Source organism: Eucyclogobius newberryi, unplaced genomic scaffold (genome assembly GCF_026437365.1).
Source record: "Eucyclogobius newberryi isolate DKJ021-1_F unplaced genomic scaffold, fEucNew1.0.hap1 SCAF_11, whole genome shotgun sequence".
Lineage (NCBI taxonomy): Eukaryota > Metazoa > Chordata > Actinopteri > Gobiiformes > Gobiidae > Eucyclogobius > Eucyclogobius newberryi.
In genome coordinates this window covers 4,310,845-4,325,697 of record NW_027315735.1, presented here as the reverse complement: position 1 = coordinate 4,325,697, position 14,853 = coordinate 4,310,845, and the positions used below count along the sequence as shown (strand labels likewise).

The 14,853-nt window shown below is 49.9% G+C and overlaps 1 protein-coding gene across 2 annotated transcripts in view; it reads left to right on the top strand.

Annotated features, from left to right (window-relative positions):
- Window positions 1-264: 264 nt before the first annotated feature.
- ankrd50 (ankyrin repeat domain 50) overlaps window positions 265-14,853 on the top strand; it is a 73,567-nt gene continuing 58,978 nt past the window's right edge. For both annotated transcript variants that reach the window (XM_072435055.1, XM_072435046.1), the window contains exon 1: window positions 265-923. In XM_072435055.1, coding sequence (XP_072291156.1) covers window positions 403-923 — 521 coding nt within the window. In that variant the 5' untranslated portion in view covers window positions 265-402. The remainder of the gene's footprint in view (window positions 924-14,853) is intronic.

Here is a 14,853-nt window from a genome sequence, read left to right as displayed (position 1 = left end):
CTGTCGGCCGGTGGATGCGCCAGGTAGTCCGGCAGTGCCCTGTCATGCCCCGCGCCATGCTAAGCCTGACCTACCCTGACCACAAAGAGCGCTCAGTCCTGAAAGTGCCGTGGAAAAAGTTGGTGGAAAATCTCTGGCTTGATTTTTGAATTTTTGCATTTTGACCTAGTTATCGAGCAGCAGCAGCAGCAGCAGCAGCAGCGACTTCTGCCTGACACGTTCACACCGGCCATTCTCAGCATAAACACAAGGACGTCCTCCCCGTTGTCATCCCCGCGGCCACGTAATGGATGTTCACGTTTATTACTAGTCTCTGCAGCTGCCGACGATGTAAAAGAACAAATAAAAAAGGGCAAAATGATCGCAGCCCTATGAAGAAACCGCCGCCACAGTCAATCAAACATGTCTCAGAGCAGTTTGCTGCAGGGGAAGCGCTTCTACTGCCGGGAGTGGGTGTTCCACAAGATCCAGCACTGCCTCCAGGAGAAGAGCAGCGGCCTGAGCGGGTCGACCAATAACAAGCAGCCCCCGCCCGCTGCTCCCGTCGGGGGGCCGTCCAACCCTGCCGGCGCCCTGGCCCCGGCGCCCGCTGCCACCCCGAACAGCAAGGCGAGCGCTTCGTGGGGGGTGCTGCTGGTGGGCGGGCCGGGCAGCGGGAAGACGGCGTTGTGCACGGAGCTGCTGTGGCCGGCGTCGGGTCAGGGCTCCCACCGGGGTCTGAACCAGCAGGGCGTGGCCTTCCACTTCTGCCGGGCGGACGATGCCGACACCCTGTGCGCGGGCGGGTTCGTCAGGGGGCTGACGGCGCAGATCTGCAGCAGCGGGTTACTGCCCGGGTACGAGGAGAAGGTGCGCGACCCGACTGTGCAGAGCGCCCTGCAGCCCGGGGAGTGTGAGAGGAACCCCAGTGAGGCCTTTAAGAGGTACACACACTGTACACACACACACACACACATTACACACACACACACACACACACAAACACACACACACACACACACACAAATACACACAAACACACAAATACACACACACACACACACACAAATACACACACACACAAACACACACACACACACACACACACACACTACACACACACTATACACACACACACACACACACTACACACACACACTCACACACTACACACACTACATACACACACACACACACTCATACACACACTCATACACACACACACACACACACACTCATACACACACACACTACACACACACACACACACACACTCATACACACACACTACACACACACACACACACTCATACACACACACACTCATACACACACACACACACTCATACACACACACACTCATACACACACACACTCATACACACACACACACACACACACATGTTGATGATGTTTCACTTTCACGATGAGAGAATATGAAGCGGTTGTGATTTGTTGGGAGAGAATTGTTAAATTTGGTGGCGCTGATGAATTCACGAAAGACTCAAATAGTTTGTTGTGCTGTGGTTTTGATGGTTCTTATTTTGAGTGAACAGCTCCAGGCAAATTAAAAACTACAAATTGAGGCAATGTTTTTCATATCAGTTAATTAAGAAACGTAGTGTCGCTGCCATGACAAACATTCATCACGTCTTTTACCCACTCTCTCCAAAAGATGCACCTTTTCTCTCCCACTTCCTGTTCATCAATATTGGATTTCTTTTTTCTCTATTTGAACAATTTAGTTATCTGTACAGACATGGAAGTCCTGCAATTTCACACTAACCCTTTGCCTTTGGACTCAGCTCCTTCTTTACCACAACAGTCGACTGCATCGATCCAACTGTCAATCTCATACATTCTTCACTCACTCGTGAACAAGACCCCGAGATACTTGAACTCCTCCACTTGGGGCAAGGACCCCCCACCCACCTGAAGAGGGCAAGCCACCTTTTTCCGGTCGAGAACCATGGCCTCGGATTTGGAGCTGATTCTCATCCCAGACGCTTCACACTCGGCTCAAACCGTCCCAGTGCATGTTGCAGGTCCGGGTTTGATGGAGCCATCAGGACAACATCGTCTGCAAACAGCAGAGATGAGATCCTGTGGTCCCCAAACCGGACACCCTCTGACACCTGACCACACCCTCCGACCCCTGACCACACCCTCCGACCCCTGACTGCGCCTAGAAATTCTGTCCATAAAAACTATGAACAGAACCGGTGACAAAGCGCAGCCCTGAGGAGTCCAACATGCACTGGGAACAGGTCTGACTTACTGCCGGCAATGCAAACACAGCTCCTGCTCTGATCATACAGGGACCGGACAGCCCTGAGAAAGGGCCCTGGACCCCGTACTCCCGGAGCACCCCCCAAAGGACACCCCGAGGGACACGGTCGAAAGCCTCCTCCAGATCCACAAAGCACATGTGGACTGGTTGGGCAAACTCCCATGAACCCTCGAGCACCCGATGGAGGGTATAGAGCTGGTCCAGTGTTCCACGACCGGGACGAAAACCACTCTGCTCCTCCTGAATCCGAGGTTCGACTATCGGTCGGATTCTCCTCTCTAGTACCTTGGAATAGACCTTACACGGGAGGCTGAGGAGTCTGATCCCTCTGTAGTTCGAACACACCCTCCGGTCCCCTTTCTTGAACAGAGGGACCACCACCCCGGTCTGCCAGTCCTGAGGCTCTTTCCCCGACTGCCACGCGATGTTGCAGAGACGTGTCAGCCAAGACAGTCCTACAACATCCAGGGACTAGGTATTCAGGGTGGATCTCATTCACCCCTGGATTCCTGCCACTGAAGAGTTTGCGAACAACCTCAGTGACTTCAGCTTGGGTGATGGGCGAGCCAGCCCCTGAGTCCCCGGTCTCTACTTCCTCTTCGGAAAACATGACTGAGGGATTAAGGAGGTCCTCAAAGTATTCCTTCCACCGTCCGACGACATCCCCAGTCGAGGTCAGCAGGCCTCCACCCGCACCGTAAACAGTGTTGGTGAGGCACTGCTTCCCCTTCCTGAGGCGCCGGACGGTTTGCCAGAATTTCTTTGGGCCAGACCGATAGTCCTCCTCTATGGCCTCCCCGAACTCCTCCCAGGCCCGGGTTTTTGCCTCTGCGACAGCACGAGCCGCGGCTCGCTTGGCCTGCCGATACCTGTCGATGACCTCAGGAGACCTACAAGCCAGAGTGGCCTGATAGGTCTCCTTCTTCAGTCTGACGGCATCCCTTACTTCCGGTGTCCCCCACCAGGTTCGGGGGTTGCCGCCACGACAGGCACCGGAGACCTTGCGACCACAGCTCCGAGCAGCCGCATCAACAATGGAGGCGGAGAACATGGTCCTCTTGGACTCAATGTCCCCAGCCTCCCCCGGGACATGGGAGAAGCTCTCCCGGAGGTGATCATTGACCTCCGGCCTGTGTCCTGGTGCCATGTGCACTGATGGACACCCTTGTGCTTGAACATGGTGTTCGTTATGGACAATCCGTGGCTAGGACAGAAGTCCAATAACTGAACACCGCTCGGGTTCAGATCGGGGAAGCCGTTCTTCCCGATCACCCCTCCCCAGGTGTCACTGTCATTGCCCACGTGGGCGTTGAAGTCCCCCAGTAGAACAACGGAGTCCCTGGTTGGTGCACTGTCCAGTACTCCTCCCAAGGACTCCAAGAAGGCCGGGTACTCGGCACTGCTGTTCGGCCTGTAGGCCGCCACAACAGTGAGAGATCTGTCCCCCACCCGAAGGCGAAGGGACGCGACTCTCTCATCCACCGGGGTGAACTCCAACACTTGGCGGCTGAGCTGAGGGGCTATAACCCCACACCAGCCCCGCCCACACCACCCCCGCCTCTCCCCGCGGGCAACTCCAGAGAAGTGGAGCGTCCAGCCCCTCTCGAGGAGATGGTTTCTTTGCGTGGAGGTGAGGCCGACTATATCTAGTCGATATTGCTCAACCTCCCGCACAAGCTCAGGCTCCTCCCCCAAGCGAGGTGACATTCCATGTCCCCAGAGTTAGTCTCTGTGTCTGGAGATCTGGTCGCCGAGGCCCCTGCCGTCGACTGCCGCCCAGATCTTTCTGCACCGGCCCCTTATGGATCCTCCTGCGGGTGGTGGGCCCACGGGAGGGCGGCCCCACGTCGCTCTTTCGGGCTGTGCCCGCACGTGGGGAAAGACCCGGCCACCAGGCGCTCGCCATCGAGCACCCATCCCAGGCCTGGAGTCAGTTATCAGAAGAAGTTGAATCCTCCTTTTACACATTAATACACTGTTTCTAGTACTTTCCTGTCTTCAGACGGTCATAGTCTTGTGAGTGCAGTTTGGGTCAGATACATAATCAGATCATTGAGATCCTGAAGAGTTTTTACCAGTTTCACGCCCCAGTTTCCCTTTAGGCGACGATCAATCGCACAAGAGCATGTTTTTATCTGACGGAAAATGTCTTTGGTCGAATACAGCCCCACGTGTGGTGAGTAAACATAGAAAGTACTGGAACAACCACATGGACATCGCCTTTAGTACAATGTGCAGTGCCGTGGCGACGTTCAGACTCATATTTATCGACACAACTCACTGTAAATATGCCGTGTGACCATATTACGACCTTCCAGCCAAGATGCCACCACGAGGAGGTAAACTACATCGACAATACTACATTCAAACGCATAAAAGACAAATGTACACTTCCCCATCACAAAACATAAACCATAACAGGTCATTACTTCAGTCTGTGCTTCTGTGAAGAGTGAGTACATGTGGGAGGAGCCTGTTGTCCTTGATGCACTTCCAAACACAAACTGCTCTTTGCAAAGTCCTATTTTTAGTCCAAATGAAACATTCAAACAAAAGCAGCTTATTTTTTATTACTTTTTCTTTTGCTCGGCCAAAAGTTAAACACGGATTAATCTAGTCGTCAATACACTTTCAATAACGAGCCAAAAACCCGACGAGGCGCCATCTGGGACTAAACCAATGCACTAGTGCGCGTTTCAGCCTGTCAATCAACTGTCGAGGGAGAATCTGATTGGTCAGCGCTCACGTCCGGGTCCTGAACATGTGTAACGCCCCAAAACAACGCCAAATCTGATTGGACCATGTCCTTTTCTGTTCTCTGGACGTTGCTTATTGACAGAATGATAGAATTACAGCCATAAAAATACTAAACACTATTTTGTGAGTTTGTAGTTGACTAAATAAACGATTAGTCGACAAAATACAGGCCTTGTGCATCTAAAGCTGTCAAAACTATCTTTCTTAATGATCTGACCAAATATGACATTAGCATTTCATACAAATAGTTTTAATTTGTGCAGAAATATACAAGTAAACTAGGTATTTGTATGTAAAAAGGTAAAATAAAGTGACAATGTACCTCCAAATCCTTTTACAATCCCAGTAAAAGTATTAATCGACTAATCATCAACGAATGAATCAACTAAAGAAATATCACTCTAGTTTTAATAGTAAATTTAAATAAATTTATTTAATGCTGAAATGTTGGGCCTTCTGTGATGTTCTCCTCTGCAAACACAATAAAAAGCATTCTTTACGTTGCAGCATGGGCCAACTATCAGTGTGAGCAGAACAGTCATAATGCCAAATGTGCAGATTTATTAAACAGCTTCAGGCCTGTCATTAAAAACAATACTAGCCACTCTTTTATTAAATTAAGCTGCAGTTTTGGCTGATTCTTTTAATGTCAAACAGACTGGATCTGCTCACCAGATGTAACCACAGACATTCACCAAAAACTAAGTTATTTATGCAAAGCGGTCAATGGAAACAGCTCATAATAGCTGCGTTTGGCTAGTTCGGTTAGCTTGTGCGTCATATTACTGTGCTGTTTGTTAGTGTTGCCATAGTACGATTGGCTTCCTGTGCCTTTGTCCAATCAACTATTACGGGCGCCACTTCTGCCTTTTACCGTTTGTCATCATTTGATTCAATTAGAGTTTTGGACTGACGTTTTCTATTTAAAGATGTTATCGTGAGACTCAAACTATTGACCCCGTTCATTCCTAATTATAGTGATTGATGCCCTCTGCACACGCCTCCAGCAGACGTGTCACTGATGAGGAACATGGTGGACTTTTTTAATTAACGGGTAGTTTTATTTATTGTGTTGCTATTGTGACAGACAGAACTCCAGCAGTGTTCTGGTTTAGTCCTGGTTCTGAGCTGGTTTAGTCCTGGTTCTGAGCTGGTTTAGTCCTGGTTCTGAGCTGGTTTAGTCCTGGTTTAGTCCTGGTTATGAGCTGGTTTAGTCCTGGTTCTGAGCTGGTTTAGTCCTGGTTCTGAGCTGGTTTAGTCCTGGTTCTGAGCTGGTTTAGTCCTGGTTTAGTCCTGGTTATGAGCTGGTTTAGTCCTGGTTCTGAGCTGGTTTAGTCCTGGTTCTGAGCTGGTTTAGTCCTGGTTCTGAGCTGGTTTAGTCCTGGTTTAGTCCTGGTTCTGAACTGGTTTAGTCCTGGTTCTGAGCTGGTTTAGTCCTGGTTTAGTCCTGGTTCTGAACTGGTTTAGTCCTGGTTCTGAGCTGGTTTAGTCCTGGTTTAGTCCTGGTTCTGAGCTGGTTTAGTCCTGGTTTAGTCCTGGTTCTGAGCTGGTTTAGTCCTGGTTTAGTCCTGGTTCTGAGCTGGTTTGGTCCTGGTTCAGTCAAGATATAGCTGTGGTTTAATCCTGGTTTAGCCTTGTTTCAATTATTTCATTACTAATAATCATTATATATATTGATTTATCGTTCAATTAATAATAGTTTTTTTGCACATTGCTTTGTTATTTTCTTGTACAAGCAGATTTGAGCTGTAGAGAGTCGATTAAGTGACGTCTATGACACGTTACAGATACAAAAGTGTTTCCTTTAGCTATTTATTTATTAATTGCAGCTCCTGTTTATGATATTATACAATTAGTAAAAGGGTTTACAGGGATTATCCGGCTTTGTGTTTTTGTTCCAGTGGCATAAAGTAGTTTCCATATTATGGTTTATTGTGATAGTTTTCTGTACTAATATGTCATCTGCACTTAATTTGTATCTTTACTGGCCTCGTTTCAGTCTATTGTGTTTAAATCAACTCTAGTCTTGCATTTAGTCATAGTTTAGACTCAAGTCCTGGCTTTGTTGTGGTTAGGCATGTCGCGATATCAAATTCTACGTTACAATTACTGCGAAGAAACATCACAATTTAACGATTATTCACAAACGATTATTGACATGACCAAACAACAAACTCCTTCATTCCCTTTCATTCACATGTTCTAATACTTTTTTGTTTAAAGTAAGCCCTAAGCTTTGTCTCACACTCTGAGCACCTCCTAACTTGAGTATTAGGCAAATAAATATGTTTGCTATAGTAGTATGTTGTCAATTATTATTCTATTTTTGTGTTTTGATGAGATAATTGTTCAAAATCCTCCAAAAAAACACGTTACATTTACTACAAATAACATTTATAATTTCAAATGGCACTAAAATTCACCCGCTTCTTGAATGATAAAATACAGTTAATATGACGTAAACACCCACCGTCCAAAGACATGCATGTGTTAGGTAAAAATTGGTGACTCTAAATTGGCCCTAGTGAATGAATGTGAGAGTGAACTGTCTGTAATGTCTATGTCTCTGTGTTGGCCCTGCGACAAGTTGGCCACTGTCCAGGGTGTACCCCGCCAAAGGCCCGAAGTCACTGGGATAGGCTCCAGTCACCCGCGACCCCAAAAGGGAACAAGCGGTAGAAAATGGATGGATGGATGACGTAAACAGCACTTTAGATTTAGTTTTACTTCATTTTACTGTAAAGGTTAAACTAAAATGACCTATTTTTGCTACTAACTGTTGATTTTGTGACCTGAACATTCACAGTTATCGATGGCTCCAATAATCCTGACATCCTTGTTCTGGTTCAGTCCTTGTTCTGGTTCAGTCCTTGTTTCCTCTGTCCTTGTTCTGGTTCAGTCCTTGTTCTGGTTCAGTCCTTGTTACCTCAGTCATTGTTCTGGTTCTGTCCTTGTTACCTCAGTCATTGTTCTGGTTCTGTCCTTGTTCTGGTTCAGTCCTTGTTCTGATTCAGTCATTGTTCTGGTTCAGTCCTTGTTACCTCAGTCATTGTTCTGGTTCTGTCCTTGTTCTGGTTCAGTCCTTGTTCTGGTTCTGTCCTTGTTCTGGTTCAGTCATTGTTCTGGTTCAGTCCTTGTTCTGGTTCTGTCCTTGTTACCTCAGTCCTTGTTCTGGTTCAGTCCTTGTTCTGGTTCTGTCCTTGTTCTGGTTCAGTCATTGTTCTGGTTCAGTCCTTGTTCTGGTTCTGTCCTTGTTACCTCAGTCCTTGTTCTGGTTCAGTCCTTGTTCTGGTTCTGTCCTTGTTCTGGTTCAGTCATTGTTCTGGTTCAGTCCTTGTTCTGGTTCTGTCCTTGTTACCTCAGTCCTTGTTCTGGTTCAGTCCTTGTTCTGGTTCAGTCCTTGTTCTTGTTCAGTCCTTGTTCTGGTTCAGTCCTTGATCTGGTTCAGTCCTTGTTACCTCAGTCTTTGTTACCTCAGTACTTGTTCTGGTTCAGTCCTTGTTACCTCAGTCCTTGTTACCTCAGTCCTTGTTCTGGTTCAGTCCTTGTTCTGGTTCAGTCCTTGTTCTGGTTCAGTCCTTGTTACGTCTGTCCTTGTGGAACTGACTTTGCCTTGAAATGTAAATGCATATGGGGCCCCTCCCCCTCACCTCCTGACCCTGGAACCCACCCCTCCCCCTTTGACTTTATTTTACTGCTCACACTCCTGCTGCAGCCCCGCCTCCACGGCCCCGCGGCCCCTCCCCTGCCTCTCCACGTGGGTTTTGTTGGTTTTGCCCCCTGGTGCGGCATGTTGTGTGGGACTGTCCCGGTTCAGCTACTGATTTGAGATTATTTTCAAGTGTCAGCCGAGCTCAGGCGGCCGCACAGACGAGATGAAGAGGACTTTGAACTGAGGATGACTCACGCGCCGCCTCTGTGTGGCCGGATACTCTTGTTTGGATGAGCTATGGCCTGGTCACAGCACTTCAGCTCCTGGCCTAGAATGCGGGGCAGATTTATACTTATACTTCTTGGAGTTATTGTATTATATAATGGTAGAATCCACGGTGCACATCAATCGGAGGAGCCAGCTTCGCCGTAACATTGACCCGTCTAAATGTGATGGAGTTACTGCAGTAACATCCGCATATCGGGGCGGGCGATAAGGACAAATATGAATATCTCAGAGTCCCGACTCAGACGATGCTCTGTAGGTAACACAGAGATGTGTTAAAATGTGTTAGTTGAGGTTTAATATCAGAAAAAATGTCAATAGACTTTAAATTATACCCATAAAAGTGGAGAAATATCCCTTCATACTCTTGTTTTTTTACAATTTTATTACAGCAGTTTATTTTATTTTTCAGTTTTGTTTTTTACTTAAAGAATGTTAATTTTTTGAAAAACAACATTCACAATACAATCTATTTTTCAATCTTTGTATTGCCCCTCATATCATTGACTTTATTTCATTTTCACCTGTATCACATGACCATCCATCCATCCATCCATCTTCTGCCGCTTTATCCGGGGCCGGGTCGCGGGGGCAGCAGTCTGAGCAGGGACTCCCAGACTTCCTTCTCCCCAGACACTTCCTCTAACTCCTCCGGGGGGATCCCGAGGCGTTCCCAGGCCAGCCGAGAGACATAGTCTCTCCAGCGTGTCCTGGGTCTTCCCCGGGGCCTCTTCCCGGTGGGACATGCCTGAAACACCTCCCGAGGGAGGCGCCCAGGAGGCATCCGGAACAGATGCCCGAGCCACCTCAGCTGGCTCCTCTCGACGTGGAGGAGCAGCGGCTCTACTCCGAGCTCCCCCCGTGTGGCCGAGCTCCTCACCTTATCTCTAAGGGAGCGCCCAGCCACCCGGCGGAGGAAACTCATTTCGACCGCTTGTATCCGCGATCTTGTTCTTTCGGTCACTACCCAAAGCTCATGACCATAGGTGAGGGTAGGAACGTAGACCGACCGGTAAATAGAGAGCTTTGCCTTTCGGCTCAGCTCCCTCTTTACCACAACGGTCCGATGCAGCGACTGCATCACTGCAGCCGCTGCACCGATCCGCCTGTCGATCTCACGCTCCATCCTTCCCTCACTCGTGAACAAGACCCCGAGATACTTGAACTCCTCCACTTGGGGCAAGGACACCCCACCCACCTGGAGAGGGCAAGCCACCTTTTTCCGGTCGAGAACCATGGCCTCGGATTTGGAGGTGCTGATTCTCATCCCAGCCGCTTCACACTCGGCTGCAAACCGTCCCAGTGCATGTTGCAGGTCCGGGTTTGATGGAGCCATCAGGACAACATCGTCTGCAAACAGCAGAGATGAGATCCTGTGGTCCCCAAACCGGACCCCCTCCGACCCCTGACTGCGCCTAGAAATTCTGTCCATAAAAATTATGAACAGAACCGGTGACACAGGGCAGCCCTGGCGGAGTCCAACATGCACTGGGAACAGGTCTGACTTACTGCCGGCAATGCGAACACAGCTCCTGCTCCGGTCATACAGGGACCGGACAGCCCTGAGCAAAGGGCCCCGGACCCCGTACTCCCGGAGCACCCCCCAAAGGACACCCCGAGGGACACGGTCAAAAGCCTTCTCCAGATCCACAAAGCACATGTGGACTGGTTGGGCAAACTCCCATGAACCCTCGAGCACCCGATGGAGGGTATAGAGCCGGTCCAGTGTTCCACGACCGGGACGAAAACCACTCTGCTCCTCCTGAATCCGAGGTTCGACTATCGGTCGGATTCTCCTCTCCAGTACCTTGGAATAGACCTTACCCGGGAGGCTGAGGAGTGTGATCCCTCTGTAGTTGGAACACACCCTCCGGTCCCCCTTCTTGAACAGAGGGACCACCACCCCGGTCTGCCAGTCCAGAGGCACGGTCCCCGAACGCCACGCGATGTTGCAGAGACGTGTCAACCAAGACAGTCCTACAACATCCAGATACTTTAGGTACTCAGGGCGGATCTCATCCACCCCCGGAGCCCTGCCACCGAGGAGTTTGCGGACAACCTCAGTGACTTCAGCTTGGGTGATGGATGAGCCAGCCTCCGAGTCCCCGGTCTCTACTTCCTCTTCAGAAGACGTGACTGAGGGATTAAGGAGATCCTCAAAGTATTCCTTCCACCGTCCGACGACATCCCCAGTCGAGGTCAGCAGGCCTCCACCCGCACCGTAAACGGTGTTTGTGAGACACTGCTTCCCCTTCCTGAGGCGCCGGACGGTTTGCCAGAATTTCTTTGGTGCCGACCGATAGTCCTCCTCCATGGCCTCCCCGAACTCCTCCCAGGCCCGGGTTTTTGCCTCTGCGACAGCACGAGCCGCGGCTCGCTTGGCCTGCCGATACCCGTCGATGACCTCCGGAGACCTACAAGCCAGAGTGGCCTGATAGGCCTCCTTCTTTAGTCTGACGGCATCCCTTACTTCCGGTGTCCACCACCGGGTTCGGGGGTTGCCGCCACGACAGGCACCGGAGACCTTGCGACCACAGCTCCGAGCAGCCGCATCAACAATGGAGGCGGAGAACATGGTCCACTCGGACTCAATGTCCCCAGCCTCCCCCGGGACATGGGAGAAGCTCTCCCGGAGGTGCGAGTTGAATACCCTACTGACAGAGGGCTCCACTAGACGTTCCCAACAGACCCTCACAATGCGCTTGGGTCTGCCAAGTCTGTCCGGCTTCCTCCTCCGCCAGCGGATCCAACTCACCACCAGGTGGTGATCGGTTGACAACTCTGCCCCTCTCTTCACCCGAGTGTCCAAGACACGCGGCCGGAGGTCTGATGACACGACAACTAAGTCGATCATTGACCTCCGGCCTAGGGTGTCCTGGTGCCACGTGCACTGATGGACACCCTTGTGCTTGAACATGGTGTTCGTTATGGACAATCCGTGGCTAGCACAGAAGTCCAATAACTGAACACCGCTCGGGTTCAGATCGGGGAAGCCGTTCTTCCCGATCACCCCTCTCCAGGTGTCACTGTCATTGCCCACGTGGGCGTTGAAGTCCCCCAGTAGAACAACGGAGTCCCCGGTCGGTGCACTGTCCAGTACCCCTCCCAAGGACTCCAAGAAGGCCGGGTACTCTGCACTGCTGTTCGGCCCGTAGGCCGCCACAACAGTGAGAGACCTGTCCCCCACCCGAAGGCGGAGGGACGCGACCCTCTCGTTCACCGGGGTAAACTCCAACACGTGGCGGCTGAGCTGAGGGGCTATCAGCAAGCCCACACCAGCCCGCCGCCTCTCCCCGCGGGCAACACCAGAGAAGTGGAGCGTCCAGCCCCTCTCGAGGAGATGGGTTCCAGAGCCCAAACTGTGCGTGGAGGTGAGGCCGACTATATCTAGTCGGTATCGCTCAACCTCCCGCACAAGCTCAGGCTCTTTCCCCCCCAGCGAGGTGACATTCCATGTCCCCAGAGTTAGTCTCTGTGTCCGGAGATCTGGTCGCCGAGGCCCCTGCCGTCGACTGCCGCCCAGATCTCTCTGCACCGGCCCCCTATGGATCCTCCTGCGGGTGGTGGGCCCACGGGAGGGCGGCCCCACGTCGCTCTTTCGGGCTGTGCCCGGCCGGGCCCCGTGGGGTAAGACCCGGCCACCAGGCGCTCGCCATGGAGCACCCATCCCAGGCCTGGCTCCAGGATGGGGCCCCGGTGACGCCGATCCGGGCGACGTGAACTGCCTTGATTGTGTCGTCGTCATAAGAGGCTTCTGAACCGATCTTTGTCTGACCCGTCACCTAGGACCTGTTTGCCTTGGGAGACCCTACCAGGGGCATGAAGCCCCCGACAACATAGCTCCCGGGATCATTCGGGCACTCAAACCCCTCCACCACGTTAAGGTGTCGGCTCAAGGAGGAGATCACATGACCAGCTTTATCCAATAGAAATGAAAAAGAAAGAAAAGCGTTACTTAAATGTGGCACGAGCTCCAATAGAAATGATAAATTGTAGAGATACTTTTTGACAGGACGTGACATTGTGCTTGATTTATAGGTGTTTCCATTTACGAGATTTTAGATCTTCAGTTTATATGTTTAATTATGTAGAGTACATAGTAAACAGCACCAGGAGCATTTGTATCTGAGATAAGATGGAAATATAATAAAGGTCAAACTACAGGTAAAACTCAATATTTTGTTCTTTCCAGAGGACATTATGTTATCTAAATAAAAGAATCGCTGCCTTTGTGATTTAATAATTGCGCCAATTACGAAAATTTTAGCTTTCTTAAATAGATTTAAGAATGGTCTTTGTCTAACATCAGAATTAGGACAAGACCGCATGGCAATAACTAAGACATATTTTGTACAGAACATGTTTTATTGTCATCACAAAATCAAAATCAGAACCTCATATCGAGCCTTTTCCCTGTGTTTAAATACAGCTTGAAATCACTGTGAAAATCAGGTGCTGTTTTTGTCGTGTAGAACAGAAGCATCACATGAAGATTCTTTTTTGAACCTTTGCATTGAAAGACACAATAACCCCAAATGTGTGTGTCCTCAACATTGAACACTTGTCCTTAGAAACAGCAATCTTAAAATCATCTGTTTCATGGAATGCATTGTTCCAATCTGTCTCTACGACATTTAAATATCTGCCAGAATTATCTGATTGCCCTAAATCAAATGGATGTAAATGTTTAAATGAGTCTTTCTTCTGCCTCAAATACATGTCTGTTCCTTCTTGTCCACACGCTGCTGGTTTTATTCCCATTACAGTCACTTTGCTCAGTGTTTTTCTCTTCGCGTCCGGCCAATGTCACGTTTAAAAGCCCCGTCTGACCTCGCTGACTTTGCCGCAGTAAATATACCCCAAGTTGGAAGTACAGTTGACTTTTCCAGTGTCGTGCCGGAGCCTGAAACCCGATCAAGATGAACCGTCATTGTAGGCAGTGGCTTTTAAACCCCCGGGCGGCCGCCTCCTCCTCCGTGCTCGCGTCGGGGCGAGCGGCACGGCGCGTCTGCACTGTAGAGGTCAGGAATGCGAGCACCGCACACACTCGCTCACGTTTCCCCGTTCCGTCTGGCCATCTGGTGACGCTCGCTGCACCGTATCCGCACGCCGAAGAGCGGGGGGGGAAAGTAGGTCAAACGTTCAGCGAGGTAAATCATCGTCCAAATGCCTTCCCGAGTCAACACGGCGTTTTGAAAAGAACTAGTTCCCAAGGAAGTGAGCGCTCCGGCTCGTCATCTGCTCGTAATCAGGCGGTCCTTGGAGACGGCTGCGGTTTGACCCTCGCGGATAAAAGACGGGTTATCGAGAGGGATGTAAACAGAAAGTAGAGCCAGGAGAGAAGGCGGAGGGTCACACTGCAGCTCTGCCATGTGCTGGGTGCAGTGAAGAGGCCTTTGGCAAGAACAGAAGCAAAAGAGACGGAAAATACCGGAGAAAATTGGGTTTTGGAAGTAAATAACCTTGTACAATTGAATCTGTAAATGGATGTGTTCGTTTTGCAGAGAAGTAGGAGAAGGAGTGGTGTTTTCCAAAAATGGCCGTGGTACTTTGCTCCGTATTCTTCAACAGAAGCTTTGACCTGGAAGTCCGAGCCAAATGAACATCAAAAGCAAAAGAAGAAGAAGAAGAAGAAGAAGAAGAAGAAGAAGAAGAAGAAGCCTGAGCATTTTTCATTATCATCTCATATTTAAAGGACACATATTATGCAAAAAGTCCATTTTAGATTTGAACCGTTATGACGTTGTTCCCTCATCAAAAAACGACCTGCAGTTGCATTTAGTTTCATTCATCCTGGTTTGATGAATTCAGGCTTAGAAAAGTCCTCAAAAACACTTCCTTTATTTGTGACATCATAGGTCGAGCTAGGTACAGGCTAAAAGAACACTTA